The sequence below is a fragment of the Oncorhynchus masou genome, chromosome 13 (assembly GCF_036934945.1).
Source record: "Oncorhynchus masou masou isolate Uvic2021 chromosome 13, UVic_Omas_1.1, whole genome shotgun sequence".
NCBI classification, from domain to species: Eukaryota; Metazoa; Chordata; class Actinopteri; order Salmoniformes; family Salmonidae; genus Oncorhynchus; species Oncorhynchus masou.
The window spans coordinates 31,615,643-31,629,969 of NC_088224.1; the positions used below are offsets into that span (position 1 = coordinate 31,615,643).

Here is a 14,327-nt window from a genome sequence, read left to right on the forward strand (position 1 = left end):
GTGCAGTCATGGTGAAGTAGCAGGTGAAGAAGCCGGATGTGGAGGTCCTGGACTGGCGTGATTACATGTGGTCTCTGGCAACAGCTCTGGTGCACAGAGGTCAGCATGCCAATTCCAAGCTCCCTTAGACATCTGTGGCATTGTGTTGTGTGACAAAACGGCACATTTTAGAGTGGCCTTTAATTGTCCCCAGCACAAGGTGCACCTGTGTAAGGATCATGCTGTTTCATCCGCTTCTTGATATGCCACACCTGTCAGGTGGATGGATTATCTTGGCAAAGGAGAAATGCTCAATAACAGGGATGTAAACACATTTGTGCACGACATTTGAGAAAAATAAGATTTTTGTGCGTATGAAACATTTCTATATTTTATTTCAGCTCATGAAACATGGGACCAACACTTTACATGTTGCTGCATTCGCGTAACAGGCAGGCTCCTCGTGAGGCAAGTGGTTAGAGCGTTGGACTAGTTAACTGTAAGGTTGCAAGTTTCGATCTCCCGAGCTGACAAGGTACAAATCTGTCGTTTTGCCTCGTTCCTAGGCTGTCATTGAAAATAAGAATAGTTAAATAAAGATTAAATAAAGGTGTAAGAAAGAAATTTATATATATATATATATATATACACCGATTTCCGATTGTTATGAAATCAGCCCTAATTAATCAGCCATTCCGATTAATCGGTCGACCTCTAATAGATTGTATGGAGACTACATACACACTCTTTAGTAAAGGTCTCCCAAAGTAATGTTTAACTCCCGCCTGTGCGTTTCAGTTGAAACATTGTTGCCAAGAATGACACGCAGGGACAGGGACGCACAACTTTATAGACAAATCCCATCGACTTTGAATCCACGGCTGAATCAGGATGTCCGAATCCAACTCAAAAGCTGCAAATGAATTGACAGAAATGGTAAGTTTCTTATCTGTATAGCGTTTTGGTGGTAACATTTGTATCTAAGAAATTATTGTTTGTGTGGTCTCTCCCAAAGATAGAAGCGACGATGCAGAACCTTCACAATAAATTTCAAATAATCTCCAACCAGATTGTTTCTAAAAAATATCCTTTTAAATCATACCCTACTACTAGCAACTGTTGTATAGAATGACTCTCTGCTATTGAAGAACAGCATCTCAAAGCTGCCGTTGAGCTTATAGTGCATACAAATAATAGGATAGTCAAGCAATAGACCTAATCTCAAAATTGCAGCTGTTTTTTTAATCAGAGATTTAAAAAAGGGTTTTGAAAATCCAGTGGTTTTTCAGAGAATAACATATGCATTTAATTTATTTTCTCTGTTAAAAAAATCCTGTTTCATGTACAACCTAACTATGCACAGTGTATTATAATAATAATGTAATTATATATATTGCGAGACTGCCCTTAACCAACCCACTGGATGAAGTGGGGATTCGAATTGATGACCTGGAGAAGAACGTTGCTGACCTGATGACCCAGGCTGGTTTGGAGGAGCAGCAGACTTCTAAGTGACTTCTAAGTGAAGTTAGCCGATCTGATATCTGTTAACCCGATTTCTGGGACAGAAGATAGGCCATGACAAAGGGCTACACAGAGTCTAGTTATTACTGATCTATTGTTGTGTTACATCAGCCTATGGCATTTGCTATATAATTTAATGGGATATCACTTAGATGGATTTTACCATGTAAACTATTGTTACATGGACACAATACATAATGTTTTCTATAATACAATAAATGTGTATTCACATTTTTTTAACAATATGATGGGGTTGGATCATTCCAAGTCTTCCTGACATCACAGCACTACCTATAACATTTCAGATGAAACAGGTCACATAAGATTAAACATAAGGGCCAATTTTTCAGGCCCAGATTAAGTCTAGTCCTGAGATTCTTCATTGAAAATTATTAAATCGAGGACTAGCCTCAATCTGGGTCCAAGAAAATGGACTGTGAAGTGACAACTATCAATATGAACATGGCATTTATTACATAAAGAAGAAACCAAATGATGTCTTTTATAACTGCTGTTGAAAAAAAAGGTGACTTAGTTATAACATTTAAAAAAGAGAGCAGGGCCCCTAGATCAGAGCCTGTCTGTAATCCAGTTGTCCAGAATATCTCATATTGAAGGACACAGCTTTGCTGCCATCGGGCTCCACACAAAGTACTGGAAAGCGAAGAACCAATCAGTATCTGTATTTTGTGGAGTAGTCCTTCGGAGATACGACCAGACCTCGTCCCTTTCTCGCCCCTCGGTAAACGGTCTCAACAATGTCAATCATCTCCTGCTTGTCCTCCATGGTCCAGTTGATCTTGTTGTTGTTACCTGTCCCCAGATCTATCATGATGTGCTTGTTCCTGGAAGAGTGCAGTGAAGGAATATTTCAGTTTCACAGAGTCAGTTAATTGAGACAGCTTGGGTCTGTTGTACTAAAGGAGAATTGTTCTATTTCTGAAGTAAATGGAATGTTATGGGAAGGTCCAGATACATTTTTTTGTGATTTAGCTTGTTTTTGAGAAACTTACCCCAGCTGCGATTCACTTCCTCATTGCTCATTGTTCAATATCAGGGCATGCAAAAGACACAAACAAAAACCCCCAAAACATACAAATGTATCCTTTAAGAAACTAACATGTTCCCAGTATAGTGATGCAGGTCTTTAGATTTTGTACACATTAAATTGTCATTCTAAAATTGTCAACGTTATATTCCCTTTTGTGCGACTCAAGCCGTTTCTTCTACCAGCTGTGCTGTGTGGGCTGTGTCCGTGTACAATAGGAACACGCACGGCATGCACAGCTGCATTGGAGAAACAGTGCAACTCGACCAAAATGGATCATAATGTTGAGGATAAAGTTCGGAAAGACACAATTTCATGTGTAGAACATCTAAAGACCTACATCACGTGTCCTTTGCTAAAAGGATGTATTTGGGTGATATGGACATGATAACCTGAAACTCACCTGCAGAAGAACATGACAGTGCAAGGGTCATACAGCTCGTACATCTTGTTGAAGTCCGGCACCTCTGTGATGTCCACCAACTAGATGACTGCAACATTTTTCACCTGTAGTGAGGAATAGTGATGTTGGTACTGTGAAAATAGTAACGTTCAATGAAATGTATTCAAATGTGAAATACAAACATCAACATTGGTACAATAACATACATCTTACCTTTTCAGCTATGCTGTACAACACCTCGTCCATTTTCATACATGTTGGGTCCCAATCGTGTCCAAACCTAATAACCAGGGCTCTGTCCTCCTCGGATAGAATGGCTTGGTCGACCTGCCAGCCGTTGTGGAGATGCGGTAGCATGTACGACATCTTGATGCTGCAGTGTCAACACGTAACCTGGGAGAGTAAATATTGGGAAGTAACATGTTTAGTTAATTGCCGAAAGACTTGATAGATGTGGTAGAGGTCAATGGAAAGCAGACTGTGGGGGATAGAAGAATTCCAGATTGGCGCACATGCCCGAACTCTGATCTAAGGGGATACTTGTCAAATCCATCAAGATTGATGTATTGTAACAGGCCCACAATGTGGTTACAAAAAGTCACATTTTGACACATTTAGAAGTAGTCCCTTTTCAGGTTTAGAAGAAATGACTGCTAAATGCTAACTCCCGTTCATATAAACTGGTAGCATAGCTAGCATAGAGAAATTGGGAGTCAGTCGTTTTTTAATTTTAATGCAGTTGATTGGTGACGATGACATGTACTGGGGTTGACATTAAGGCTGACCACATTTAGTCGACTGGTTACCTACTCATTCAAGGGTTTTTCTTTATTTTTAATATTTTCTACATTGTAGTGAAGACATCGAAACTTTGTTAATAACACGTGGAATCATGTAAAAAAATATATATAAAAAAATTCAATTGCCTAGATGACAGCTTTGCACACTCTTGGCATTCTCTCAACCAGCTTAACCTGGAATGCTTTTCCAACAGTCTTGAAGAAGTTCCCATATATGCTGAGCACTTGTTGCATGATTTTCCTTCGCTCTGTAGTCCAAAGCATTCCAAACCATTTCAATTGGGTAGAGGTTGGGTGATTGTGGAGGCCAGGTCATATGATGCAGCACTCCATCACTCTCCTTCTTGGTCAAATAGCCCTTACACAGCCTGGAGGTGTGTTAGGTCATTGTCCTGTTGAAAAACAAATGATAGTCCCCCTAAGCCCAAACCAGATGGGATTGCGTATTACTGCAGAATGCTGTGGTAGCCATGCTGGTTAAGTGTGCCTTGAACTCTAAATAAATCACTGGCATTTTCACCAGCAAGGCACCCCCAAAACCATCACATCGCCTCCTCCATGCTTCACGGTGGGAAACACACATGACGAGATCATCGTTCATATTTCTTAAAGTAATGATAGACTGTTGTTTCTCTTTGCTTATTTGAGCTGTTCTTGCCATAATGTGGACTTGGTCTTTTACCAAATAAAGCTATCTTCTGTATACCACCCTTCATTGACACAACACAACTGATTGGCTCAAATGCATTAAGATGAAGAAGAAAAAAAATCCACAAGTTAAAAGTTAACAAGGCACACCTGTTAATGAAACCGCATCCCAGGTGACTACCTCATGAAGCTGGTTGAGAGAATGCCAAGACTACTTTGAAGAATCTCAATTATATTTTGATTTGTTTAAACACTTTTTTGGTTACTACATGATTCCATATCAAATCAAATCAATCAAATCAAAAATCAAATCAAATTTTTATTTGTCACATACACATGGTTAGCAGATGTTAATGCGAGTGTAGCGAAATGCTTGTGCTTCTAGTTCCGACAATGCAGTAATAACCAACAAGTAATCTAACTAACAATTCCTAAACTACTGTCTTATACACATATGTATTATTACATAGTTTTGATGTCTTCACTATTACTCTACAAACTTTTGACTGGTAGTGTACATATTGAATGTGTTGCATGAATGGTGATCACAGCCCTACTGACAATACATTTAAAATACATTGTGTTTTAATGCTATTTTTATTCCACCCTGCTGCATGTATTCAACGTATTCCATTTAAAATTTGGCTCCCAGTGTGGCTTTACTTCCAGGCTATTATGACGCATCTGACAATTCCTTCTCTGTATGTTTTTTTTTTTACACCTTTATTTCACTAGGCAAGTCACTTAAGAACACATTCTTATTTTCAATGACGGCCTAGGAACGGTGGGTTAACTGCCTTGTTCAGGGGCAGAAAGACAGATTTTTAACTTGTCAGCTCGGGGATTCGTTTTTTTTTGTCACTTCTCTTGCATTCCGTGCAAGCAGTCAGAGTATATGCAGCAGTTTTGGCCACCTGGCTTGTTGCGAACTGTGTGAAGTCCATTTATTCCTAACAAAGACCGTAATTAATTTGCCAGAATTGTACATAATTATGACATTACATTGAAGGTTGTACAATGTAATAGTAATATTTAGACTTAGGGATGCCACCCGTTAGATGAAATACGGTACGGTTCCGTATTTCACTGAAAGAATAAACATTTTGCTTTCAAAATGATAGTTTCCGGATGCGACCATATTAATGACCAAAGTCTCGTATTTCTGTGTGTTATTATCTTATAATTAAGTCTATGATTTGATATTTGATAGAGCAGTCTGACTGAGCGATGGTAGGCAGCAGCAGGCTCGTAAGCATTCATTCAAATAGCACCTCCGTGCGTTTACCAGCAGCTCTTCGCAATGCTTAAAGCGTTGAGCTGTTAATGACTTCAAGCCTATCAACTCCCGAGACAAGGCTGGTGTAACCGATGTGAAATGGCTAGCTAGTTTGCGGGGTGTGCGCTAATAGCGTTTCAAATCGGTGACGTCACTCGATCTGAGACTTGGAGTAGTTGTTCCCCTTACTCTGCAAGGGCCGCGGCTTTTGTGGAGCGATGGGTAACGATACTTCGAGGGTGGCTGTTGTCGATGTGTTCCTGGTTCGAGCCCAGGTAGGGGCGAGGAGAGGGACGGAAGCTATACTGTTACACTGGCAATAATAAAGTGCCTATTACAACATCCAATAGTCAAAAGGTATATGAAATACAAATGGTATAGAAAGAAATAGTCCTATATTAACTACAACCTAAAACTTCTTACCTGGGAATATTGAAGACTCATGTTAAAAGGAACCACCAGCTTTCATATGTTCTCATATTCTGAGCAAGGAACATAAACGTTAGCTTTTTTACATGGCACATATTGTACTTTTACTTTCTTCTCCAACACTTTGTTTTTGCATTATTTAAACCAAATTGAACATGTGTCATTATTTATTTAAGGCTAAACTGATTTTATTGGTGTATTATATTAAGTTAAAATAAGTGTTCATTCAGTATTGTTGTAATTGTCATTATTACAAAAAAAATAATTATCGGCCGATTAATCGGTATCTGCTTTTTTTTTGTTGTCATCCAATAAATCGGTATCGGTGTTGAAAAATCATACCTCTAACCTTTACTTTTACTCTATGACAATTGGGTACTTTTTTCACCACTTGATTCCATTGATTATCCTTGAGATGTTTCTACAACTTGGAGTCCACCTGTGGTAAATTCAATTGATTGGACATGATTTGGAAAGGCACAGTCCTGTCTATATTAAAGGGTACCAAAAAATATCTGCAGCATTGAAGGCCCCCAAGAACACAGCGGTCTCCATCGTTCTTATATGGAAGAAGTTTGGGACCAAGACTCTTCCTAGAGCTGGCCGCCCGACCAAACTGAACATTTGGGGGAGAAGGGCCTTGGTTAGGGAGGTGACCAAGAACCCGATGGTCACTCTGACAGAGCTACAGAGTTCCTCTGTAGAGATGGGAGAACCTTCCTGACGGACAACCATGTCCGCAGCACTCCACCAATCAGGCCTTTATGGTAGAGTAGCCAGACAGAAGCCACTCCTCAGTAAAAGGCACATGACAGCCAGCTTGGTATTTGCCAAAAGGCAACTACAGGACTCTCAAACCATGGAAAACACGATAGAAACCAGATTCTCTGGTCTGAATGCCAAGCCTCACTTCTGGAAGAAACATGACACCATCCTGGCCTCCTCCCTAAGTTTTTTTCTATTCACCGCTATAGCACACTCCGCCAACCCTGATGTCCTAGCCGTGTCTGAATCCTGGCTGAGGAAGGCCACCAAAAATTCTGAAATTTCCATCCCCAACTACATTTTCCGCCAAGATAGAACTGCCAAAGGGGGTGGAGTTGCAATTTACTGCAGAGACAGACTGCAGAGTTCTGTCATGCTATCCAGGGCTGTGCCTAAACAGTTTGAGCTCCTACTTTTAAAAATCCACCTTTCCAGAAATAAGTCTCTCACTGTTTCCGCTTGTTATAGACCCCCTCAGCCCCCAGCTGTGCCCTGGACACCATATGTGAATTAATCGCCCCACATTTTTCTTCAGAGATTGTACTGTTAGGTGACCTAAACTGGGATATGCTTAACACCCCTGCCATCCTACAAATCTAAGCCAGATGCCCTCAATCTCACACAAATTATCATGGAACCTACCAGGGACAACCCTAAATCCGTAAACACGGGCACCCTCTTAGATATCATCCTGACCAACCTGCCCTCTAAATACACCTCTGTTGTCTTCAACCAGGATCTCAGCGATCACTGCCTCATTGCCTGCGTCCGTAAATGGGTCAAACAACCACCCCTCATCACTGTCAAACGCTCCCTAAAAAAACTTCAGCGAGCAGGCCTTTCTAAATGACCTGGCCCGGGTGTCCTGGAAGGATATTGACCTCATTCCATCAGTAGAGGATGCCTGGTTATTCTTTAAAAGTGCTTTCCTCACCATTTTAAATAAGCATCCCTAAAGATTGGAAAGCTGCTGCGGTCATCCCCCTCTTCAAAGGGGGAGACACCCAAGACCCAAACTGTTACAGACCTATATCTATCCTACCCTGGGGCGGCAGTGTAGCCTAGTGGTTAGAGCATTGGACTAGTAACCGAAAGGTTGCAAGTTCAAATCCCCGAGCTGACAAGGTACAAAATCTGTTGTTCTGCCCCTGAACAGGCAGTTAACCCACTGTTCCTAGGCCGTCATTGAAAATAAGAATTTGTTCTTAACTGACTTGCCTAGTAAAAAATAAAATAAAAAAAAGTCTTCGAAGCCAAGTTAACAAACAGATCACTGACCATTTTGAATCCCACCGTACCTTCCCTGCTATGCAATCTGGTTTCTGAGCTGGTCATGGGTGTACCTCAGCCACGCTCAAGGTCCTAAATGATATAACACCATCGATAAAATACTGTGCAGCCGTTTTCGTTGACCTGGCATCCGCAACCGCATCAACGCTGTCAATCACCACATTCTTATCGGCATACTCAACAGCCTTGGTTTCTCAAATGACTGCCTCGCCTGGTTCACCAACTACTTCTCAGACAGAGTTCAGTGTGTCAAATTGTAGGGCCTGTTGTCCGGATCTCTGGCAGTCTCTATGGGGGTGCCACAGGGTTCAATTCTCTGGCTGACTCTATTCTCCGTATACATCAATGATGTTGCTCTTCCTGTTGGTCATTCTCTGATCCACCTCTACGCAGATGACACCATTCTGTATACTTTTGGACCTTCTTTGGACACTGTGTTAACAAATCTCCAGACGAGCTTCAATGACATACAACTCTCCTTCTGTGGCCTCCAACTGCTCTTAAATGCAAGTAAAGCTAAATGCATGCTCTTCAACCGATAGCTGCCCACAGCTGCCCAACTGTCTTACATCACTACTCTGGACAGGTCTGACTTAGAATATGTGGACAACTACAAATACAGTGGGGCAAAAATGTATTTAGTCAGCCACCAATTGTGCAAGTTCTCCCACTTAAAAAGATGAGAGAGGCCTGTAATTTGCATCATAGGTACACTTCAACAGACAAAATGAGATTTTTTCTCTCCAGAAAATCACATTGTAGGATTTTTAATGAATTTATTTGCAAATTATGGTGGAAAATAAGTATTTGGTCACCTACAAACAAGCAAGCTTTCTGGCTCTCACAGACCTGTAACTTCTTTTTGAAGAGGCTCCTCTGTCCTCCACTCGTTACCTGTATTAATGGCACCTGTTTGAACTTGTTATCAGTATAAAAGACACCTGTCCACAACCTCAAACAGTCACACTCCAAACTCCACTATGGCCAAGACCAAAGAGCTGTCAAAGGACACCAGAAACAAAATTGTAGACCTGCACCAGGCTGGGAAGAGACTGAATCTGCAATAGGTAAGCAGCTTGGTTTGAATAAATCAACTGTGGGAGCAATTATTAGGAAATGGAAGACATACAAGACCACTGATAATCTCCCTTGATCTGGGGCTCCACGCAAGATCTCACACCGTGGGGTCAAAATGATCACAAAAATGGTGAGCAAAAATCCCAGAACCACACGGGGGGACCTAGTGAATGACCTACAGAGATCTGGGACCAAAGTCACAAAGCCTACCATAAGTAACACACTACGCCGCCAGGGACTCAAATTCTGCAGTGCCAGACGTGTCCCCCTGCTTAAGCAAGTACATGTCTAGGCCCGTCTGAAGTTTGCTAGAGAGCATTTGGATGATCCAGAAGAAGATTGGGAGAACGTCATTTGGTCAGATGAAATCAAAATATAACGTTTTGGTAAAATCTCAATTTGTCGTGTTTGGAGGACAAAGAATGCTGAGTTGCATCCAAAGAACACCATACCTATTGTGAAGCATGGGGGTGGAAACATCATGCTTTGGGCTGTTTTTCTGCAAAGGGACCAGGGCGACTGATCCGTGTAAAGGAAATAATGAATGGGGCCATGTATCGTGAGATTTTAAGTGAAAACCTCCTTCCATCAGCAAGGGCATTGAAGATGAAACGTGGCTGGGTCTTTCAGCATGACATTGATCCCAAACACACCGCCCGGGCAATGAAGGAGTGGCTTCGTAAGAAGCATTTCAAGGTCCTGGAGTGGCCTAGCCAGTCTCCAAATCTCAACCCCATAGAAAATCTTTGGAGGGAGTTGAAAGTCCGTGTTGCCCAGCAACAGCCCAAAAACATCACTGCTCTAGAGTTCTGCATGGAGGAATGGGCCAAAATACCAGCAACAGTGTGTGAAAACCTTGTGAAGACTTACAGAAAATGTTTAACCTCTGTCATTGCCAACAAAGGGTATATAACAAAGTATTGAGATAAACTTTTGTTATTGACCAACTACTTATTTTCCACCATAATTTGCAAATAAATAAATTAAAAATCCTACAATGTGATTTTCTGTATTTTTCTTCTTCTCATTTTGTCAGTCATAGTTGAAGTGTACCTATGATGAAAATTACAGGCCTTTCTCATCTTTTTAAGTGGGAGAACTTGCACAATTGGTGGCTGACTAAATACTTTTTTGCCCCACTGTACCTAGATGTCTGGTTAGACTGTAAACTCTCCTTCTAGACTCACATCAAGCATCTCCAATCAAAAATGTAATCTAGAATTGGCTTCCTATTTCGCAACAAACCATCCTTCACTCATGCACCCAAACATACCCTCGTAAAACGGACTATCCTACCGATCCTTGACTTCGGCAATGTCATTTACAAAATAGCAACCAACACTATACTCAACAATCTGGATGCAGTCTATCACAGTGCCATCTGTTTTGTCACCAAAGCCCCATATACTACCCACTACTGCAACCTGTATGCTCTCGTTGGCTGGCCCTCGCTTCATATTCGTCGCCAAAACCACTGGCTCCAGGTCTCTATAAGTCTTTGCTAAAGGTAAAGCCCCGCCTTATCTCAGCTCACTGATCACCATAGCAGCACCTACCCGTAACACATGCTCCAGCAGGTATATTTCACTGGTCACCCCCAAAGCCAACTCCTATTTTGGCAGCCTTTCCTTCCAGTCCTCTGCTTCAAATGACTGGAACGAATTGCAAAAATCACTGAAGCTGGAGACTCATATCTCCCTCACTAACTTTAAGCATCAGCTGTCAGAACAGCTTACAGATCATTGCACCTGTACATAGCCCAATAGCCCACCCAACTACCTCATCCCCATATTGTTATTTATTTTGTTGCTTCTTTGCACCCCAGTATCTCTACTTGCACATTCATCTTCTGCTCATCTATTACTCCAGTGTTCAATTGCTAAATGGTTATTATTTTGCCACTATGGCCTATTTATTGCCTTAGCTCCCTAATATTACTTAATTTGCACAGACTGTATATAGACTTTTCTATTGTCTTATTAACTGCACGTTTGTTGATTCCATGTGTAACTCTGTGTTGTTGTTTGTGTCGCAATGCTTTGCTTTATCTTGGCCAGGTCGCAGTTATAAATGAGAACTTGTTCTCAACTGGCCTACCTGGTTAAATAAAGGTGAAATAAAAAATAAAATAAATACGATGAAGCACGGTGGTGGCAGCATCATGCTGTGGGGGTGTTTTTTAGCGGCAGGGACTGGGAGACTTGTCAGGATCGAGGGAAAGATGAACGGAACAAAGTACATAGAGATCCTTGATGAAAACCTGCTCCAGAGCGCCCAGGACCTCAGACTGGGGTGAAAGTTCACCTTCCAACAGGACAATGACCCTAAGCACTCAGCCAAGACAACGCAGGAGTGGCTTCGGGACAGGAAGCTAGGCCCCAGTGATGTACAGTTGAAGTTGGAAGTTTACATACACTTAGGTTGGAGTCATTAAAACTCGTTTTTCAACCTCTCCACAAATTTCTTGTAAACAAACTATAATTTTGCCAAGTCGGTTAGGACATCTACTTTGTTCATGACACAAGTAACTTTTCCAACAATTGTTTACAGACAGATTATTTCACTTATATTTCAATGTATCACAATTCCAGTGGGTCAGAAGTTTACATACACTAAGTTGACTGTGCCTTTAAACAGCTTAGAAAATTCCAGAAAATGTCATGGCTTTAGAAGCTTCCGATTGACTCAAATGATGTCAATTAGCCTATTGGAGGTGTACCTGTGGATGTATTTCAAGGCCTACCTTCAAACTCAGTGCCTCTTTGCTTGACATCATGGGAAATCAAAAGAAATCAGACCTCCACAAGTCTGGTTCATCCTTGGGAGCAATTTCCAAACGCCTGAAGGTACCACGTACATCATTTAAATCAAAAAAATATTCGAAGCCTAACTAGATAACAACGTGGCTAACGGTAGCTACGTTATAGTAGCTAGCCTGGCTGGCTTGGAAATCACCAGAAAGTCGGAGTTGAAAGGTCTCAAATAATATTTAAACATTGAAAATTTAAAAGTAAGGTTTCAAAAACGCTTACCTTTATAAAATGATCACAAGCCCTGAACCAAACTGGTTTGCCTGGGTCTATTGGTGAACACACGAATTCTGTTATTTACGCTTGCGCATTACATCACTAAAAAGTAACACAACGGCATATAAAAGCCATACAATTTGTTTCATTATATGGCGTATTTTTGTAGGCACTAACTCCGCCGTGGTTCATTGGACAAAGCCTATGGAGAAAATAGTGTTTTTGGATAAACCCCGAAAAGGGTATTTGGTAAACCCAGGCTTAGGAGATATTATACCTTTTGTTCTATGAGATAATCTTCATCAACCAAGGTCACTTTTTGTGAATTTATGTAAGCACATAAAGGCTTCATAATTCATAAAAGTAATGTTAACTTACAGTTATGATCTTATAGAACAAAACGTATAAGATCTCGTAAGCCTGTGTTAACCTCAGAACTTATTTTCTGAGTTTATTCCATTTTTCCCATGGCCTTGTTAAATTTAAAAAATGACTGAACCAACCAGAGGTAACTCATATCCGGATTTTAGGAATAAAAAAATTGGCAAACTCTATGGCGCTTTCAATGCCGCATTTACATATGAATCGGAACTTGGAAGTTTCCGACTTGCTGATTCTTTGAACGCGGCACGTGTATGACTACAACCAGAGTTAGCAAGTCGAAAATATCAGAATTTCGTAGTTCCGACTAGCAAGGGTATGAGGCTCAAGACAACTGGGACTCGGAAAAAGATGAGATCAAATCATGACGTCAGTGGTCTTCAGGTTGAAATTCGGAGCTCAAGAAAGAGTTCCCAAATTGGAATTCCGAGTTGGATGACCTTTCAAATAGTTTCTATTTGACATTATCACAGGCCCATCCTCATCAACGGGGCTGCTGTGGAGACGGTCAAAAAAAGTTCCTCTACGTACACATATCCGAGGAGCTGAACAGATATCTATCATGCCACCACCCCAATGGACATTTATCATGTCGAATATACATTTATATTTATCAGTCACAGTTAAAAATATTTAATATATTTGTTTCATTCACACTTGCACTTCTGGATCCCGGAGCTTAAGAATTTCACTGTACACTGCAACTACATCTGTGTTCCTATGCATGTGACTAAATTAAAATTGAATCTAATACTTTCAATCGTGACTGCCATATTGTTGAAGTCACGTCAACATGAGGAGTGTTGTACAAAACAAGGTCATCGGTTTCTGGGACCAATCAGAATGGCTAGAATGTGTTCTAGAAATCGTTGAGGCACTCAGATCCAGACTCATTGCGGAGAAAAAAAAAAAAGAATGTCGCGTGGAGTAGCAAGACGTTTGGATAGCCAGGGGTGTGTTCAGTTCGCTTAAACACTTGCTACGTTTCGGAATGGTTTGTACTGACCAACACATTTTCCCAAAATGTTCTTGTACATTCTTGAACAGACTTTGAGATAAGTTTGCTCCGTTAGGTGTGTGTGCCTTGGTATGGCTTCAAGCAATGAATTATGTATTTAAAGCGCAGTGCTTTAAATGCAGTGCTTCCTACTCAGATGGGCCTGGTAGCTCTCCACCATGACACACTTCTCACTGAAGCGGCAGTCGGTCCGCGCCGTTTTACTGGGGTTCTAACACACTTCCTGTTTACAACCAGGCTGCATCTTAAGGAAGATCAGGTCCAGAGAGTTGGTAACCACAGCCAGTTTCAGCTCTGCGTCTCTTAGGATCTCTTTGGGGGCCGTGGTGTTAATGCCAAAGTTGGGGAACCGAAGGTCACTGCTGTCATTTGTGTAGTCTACACTCCCGCCTTATGAAGTCACAGTTGGCCTTCTGTGTGTGTTCAACCAGTTGTTGGGTGGAGTAGAACATCCGAGGAAAGTAGAGACAGTTGAGCCCGTGCAGCAGGTTTTCGGATAGGCCCTTCTCAGACAGGGGGATCTTACAACACATTTGACAGTCTTGTCAGTCATCTTCCTGAGGAAGGGAGGCAGCCAGGCACATCACATATACACCACATATTAAACATATGCGGCAATTTTCCAGATTAAGCCACCCTGAACTGAAACACTTTAAATTGAGA

General features: G+C 41.3%; 1 protein-coding gene across 1 annotated transcript; it reads right to left on the reverse strand.

The window, feature by feature from the left end:
* Positions 1-362: 362 nt before the first annotated feature.
* On the reverse strand, positions 363-3,852 carry LOC135552084 (thioredoxin-like protein 4A). The gene is made up of 3 exons (XM_064983481.1): positions 3,168-3,852; positions 2,955-3,058; positions 363-2,348 (listed from the first exon to the last, which is right to left on the reverse strand). Exons 2-3 carry the CDS (start codon positions 2,996-2,998, stop codon positions 2,177-2,179), a joined length of 216 nt encoding a protein of 71 aa, XP_064839553.1. The 5' UTR covers positions 2,999-3,058; positions 3,168-3,852; the 3' UTR covers positions 363-2,176.
* Positions 3,853-14,327: the final 10,475 nt, after the last annotated feature.

Excerpts from the sequence above, each read along its gene's own strand:
- LOC135552084 (XM_064983481.1), bottom strand. The coding sequence starts at position 2,998 with ATGTACGAGCTGTATGACCCTTGCACTGTCATGTTCTTCTGCAG. Across the intron at positions 2,349-2,954 it reads ACTGTCATGTTCTTCTGCAG|GAACAAGCACATCATGATAG; the intron begins GTGAGTTTCAGG and ends GCACTCTTCCAG.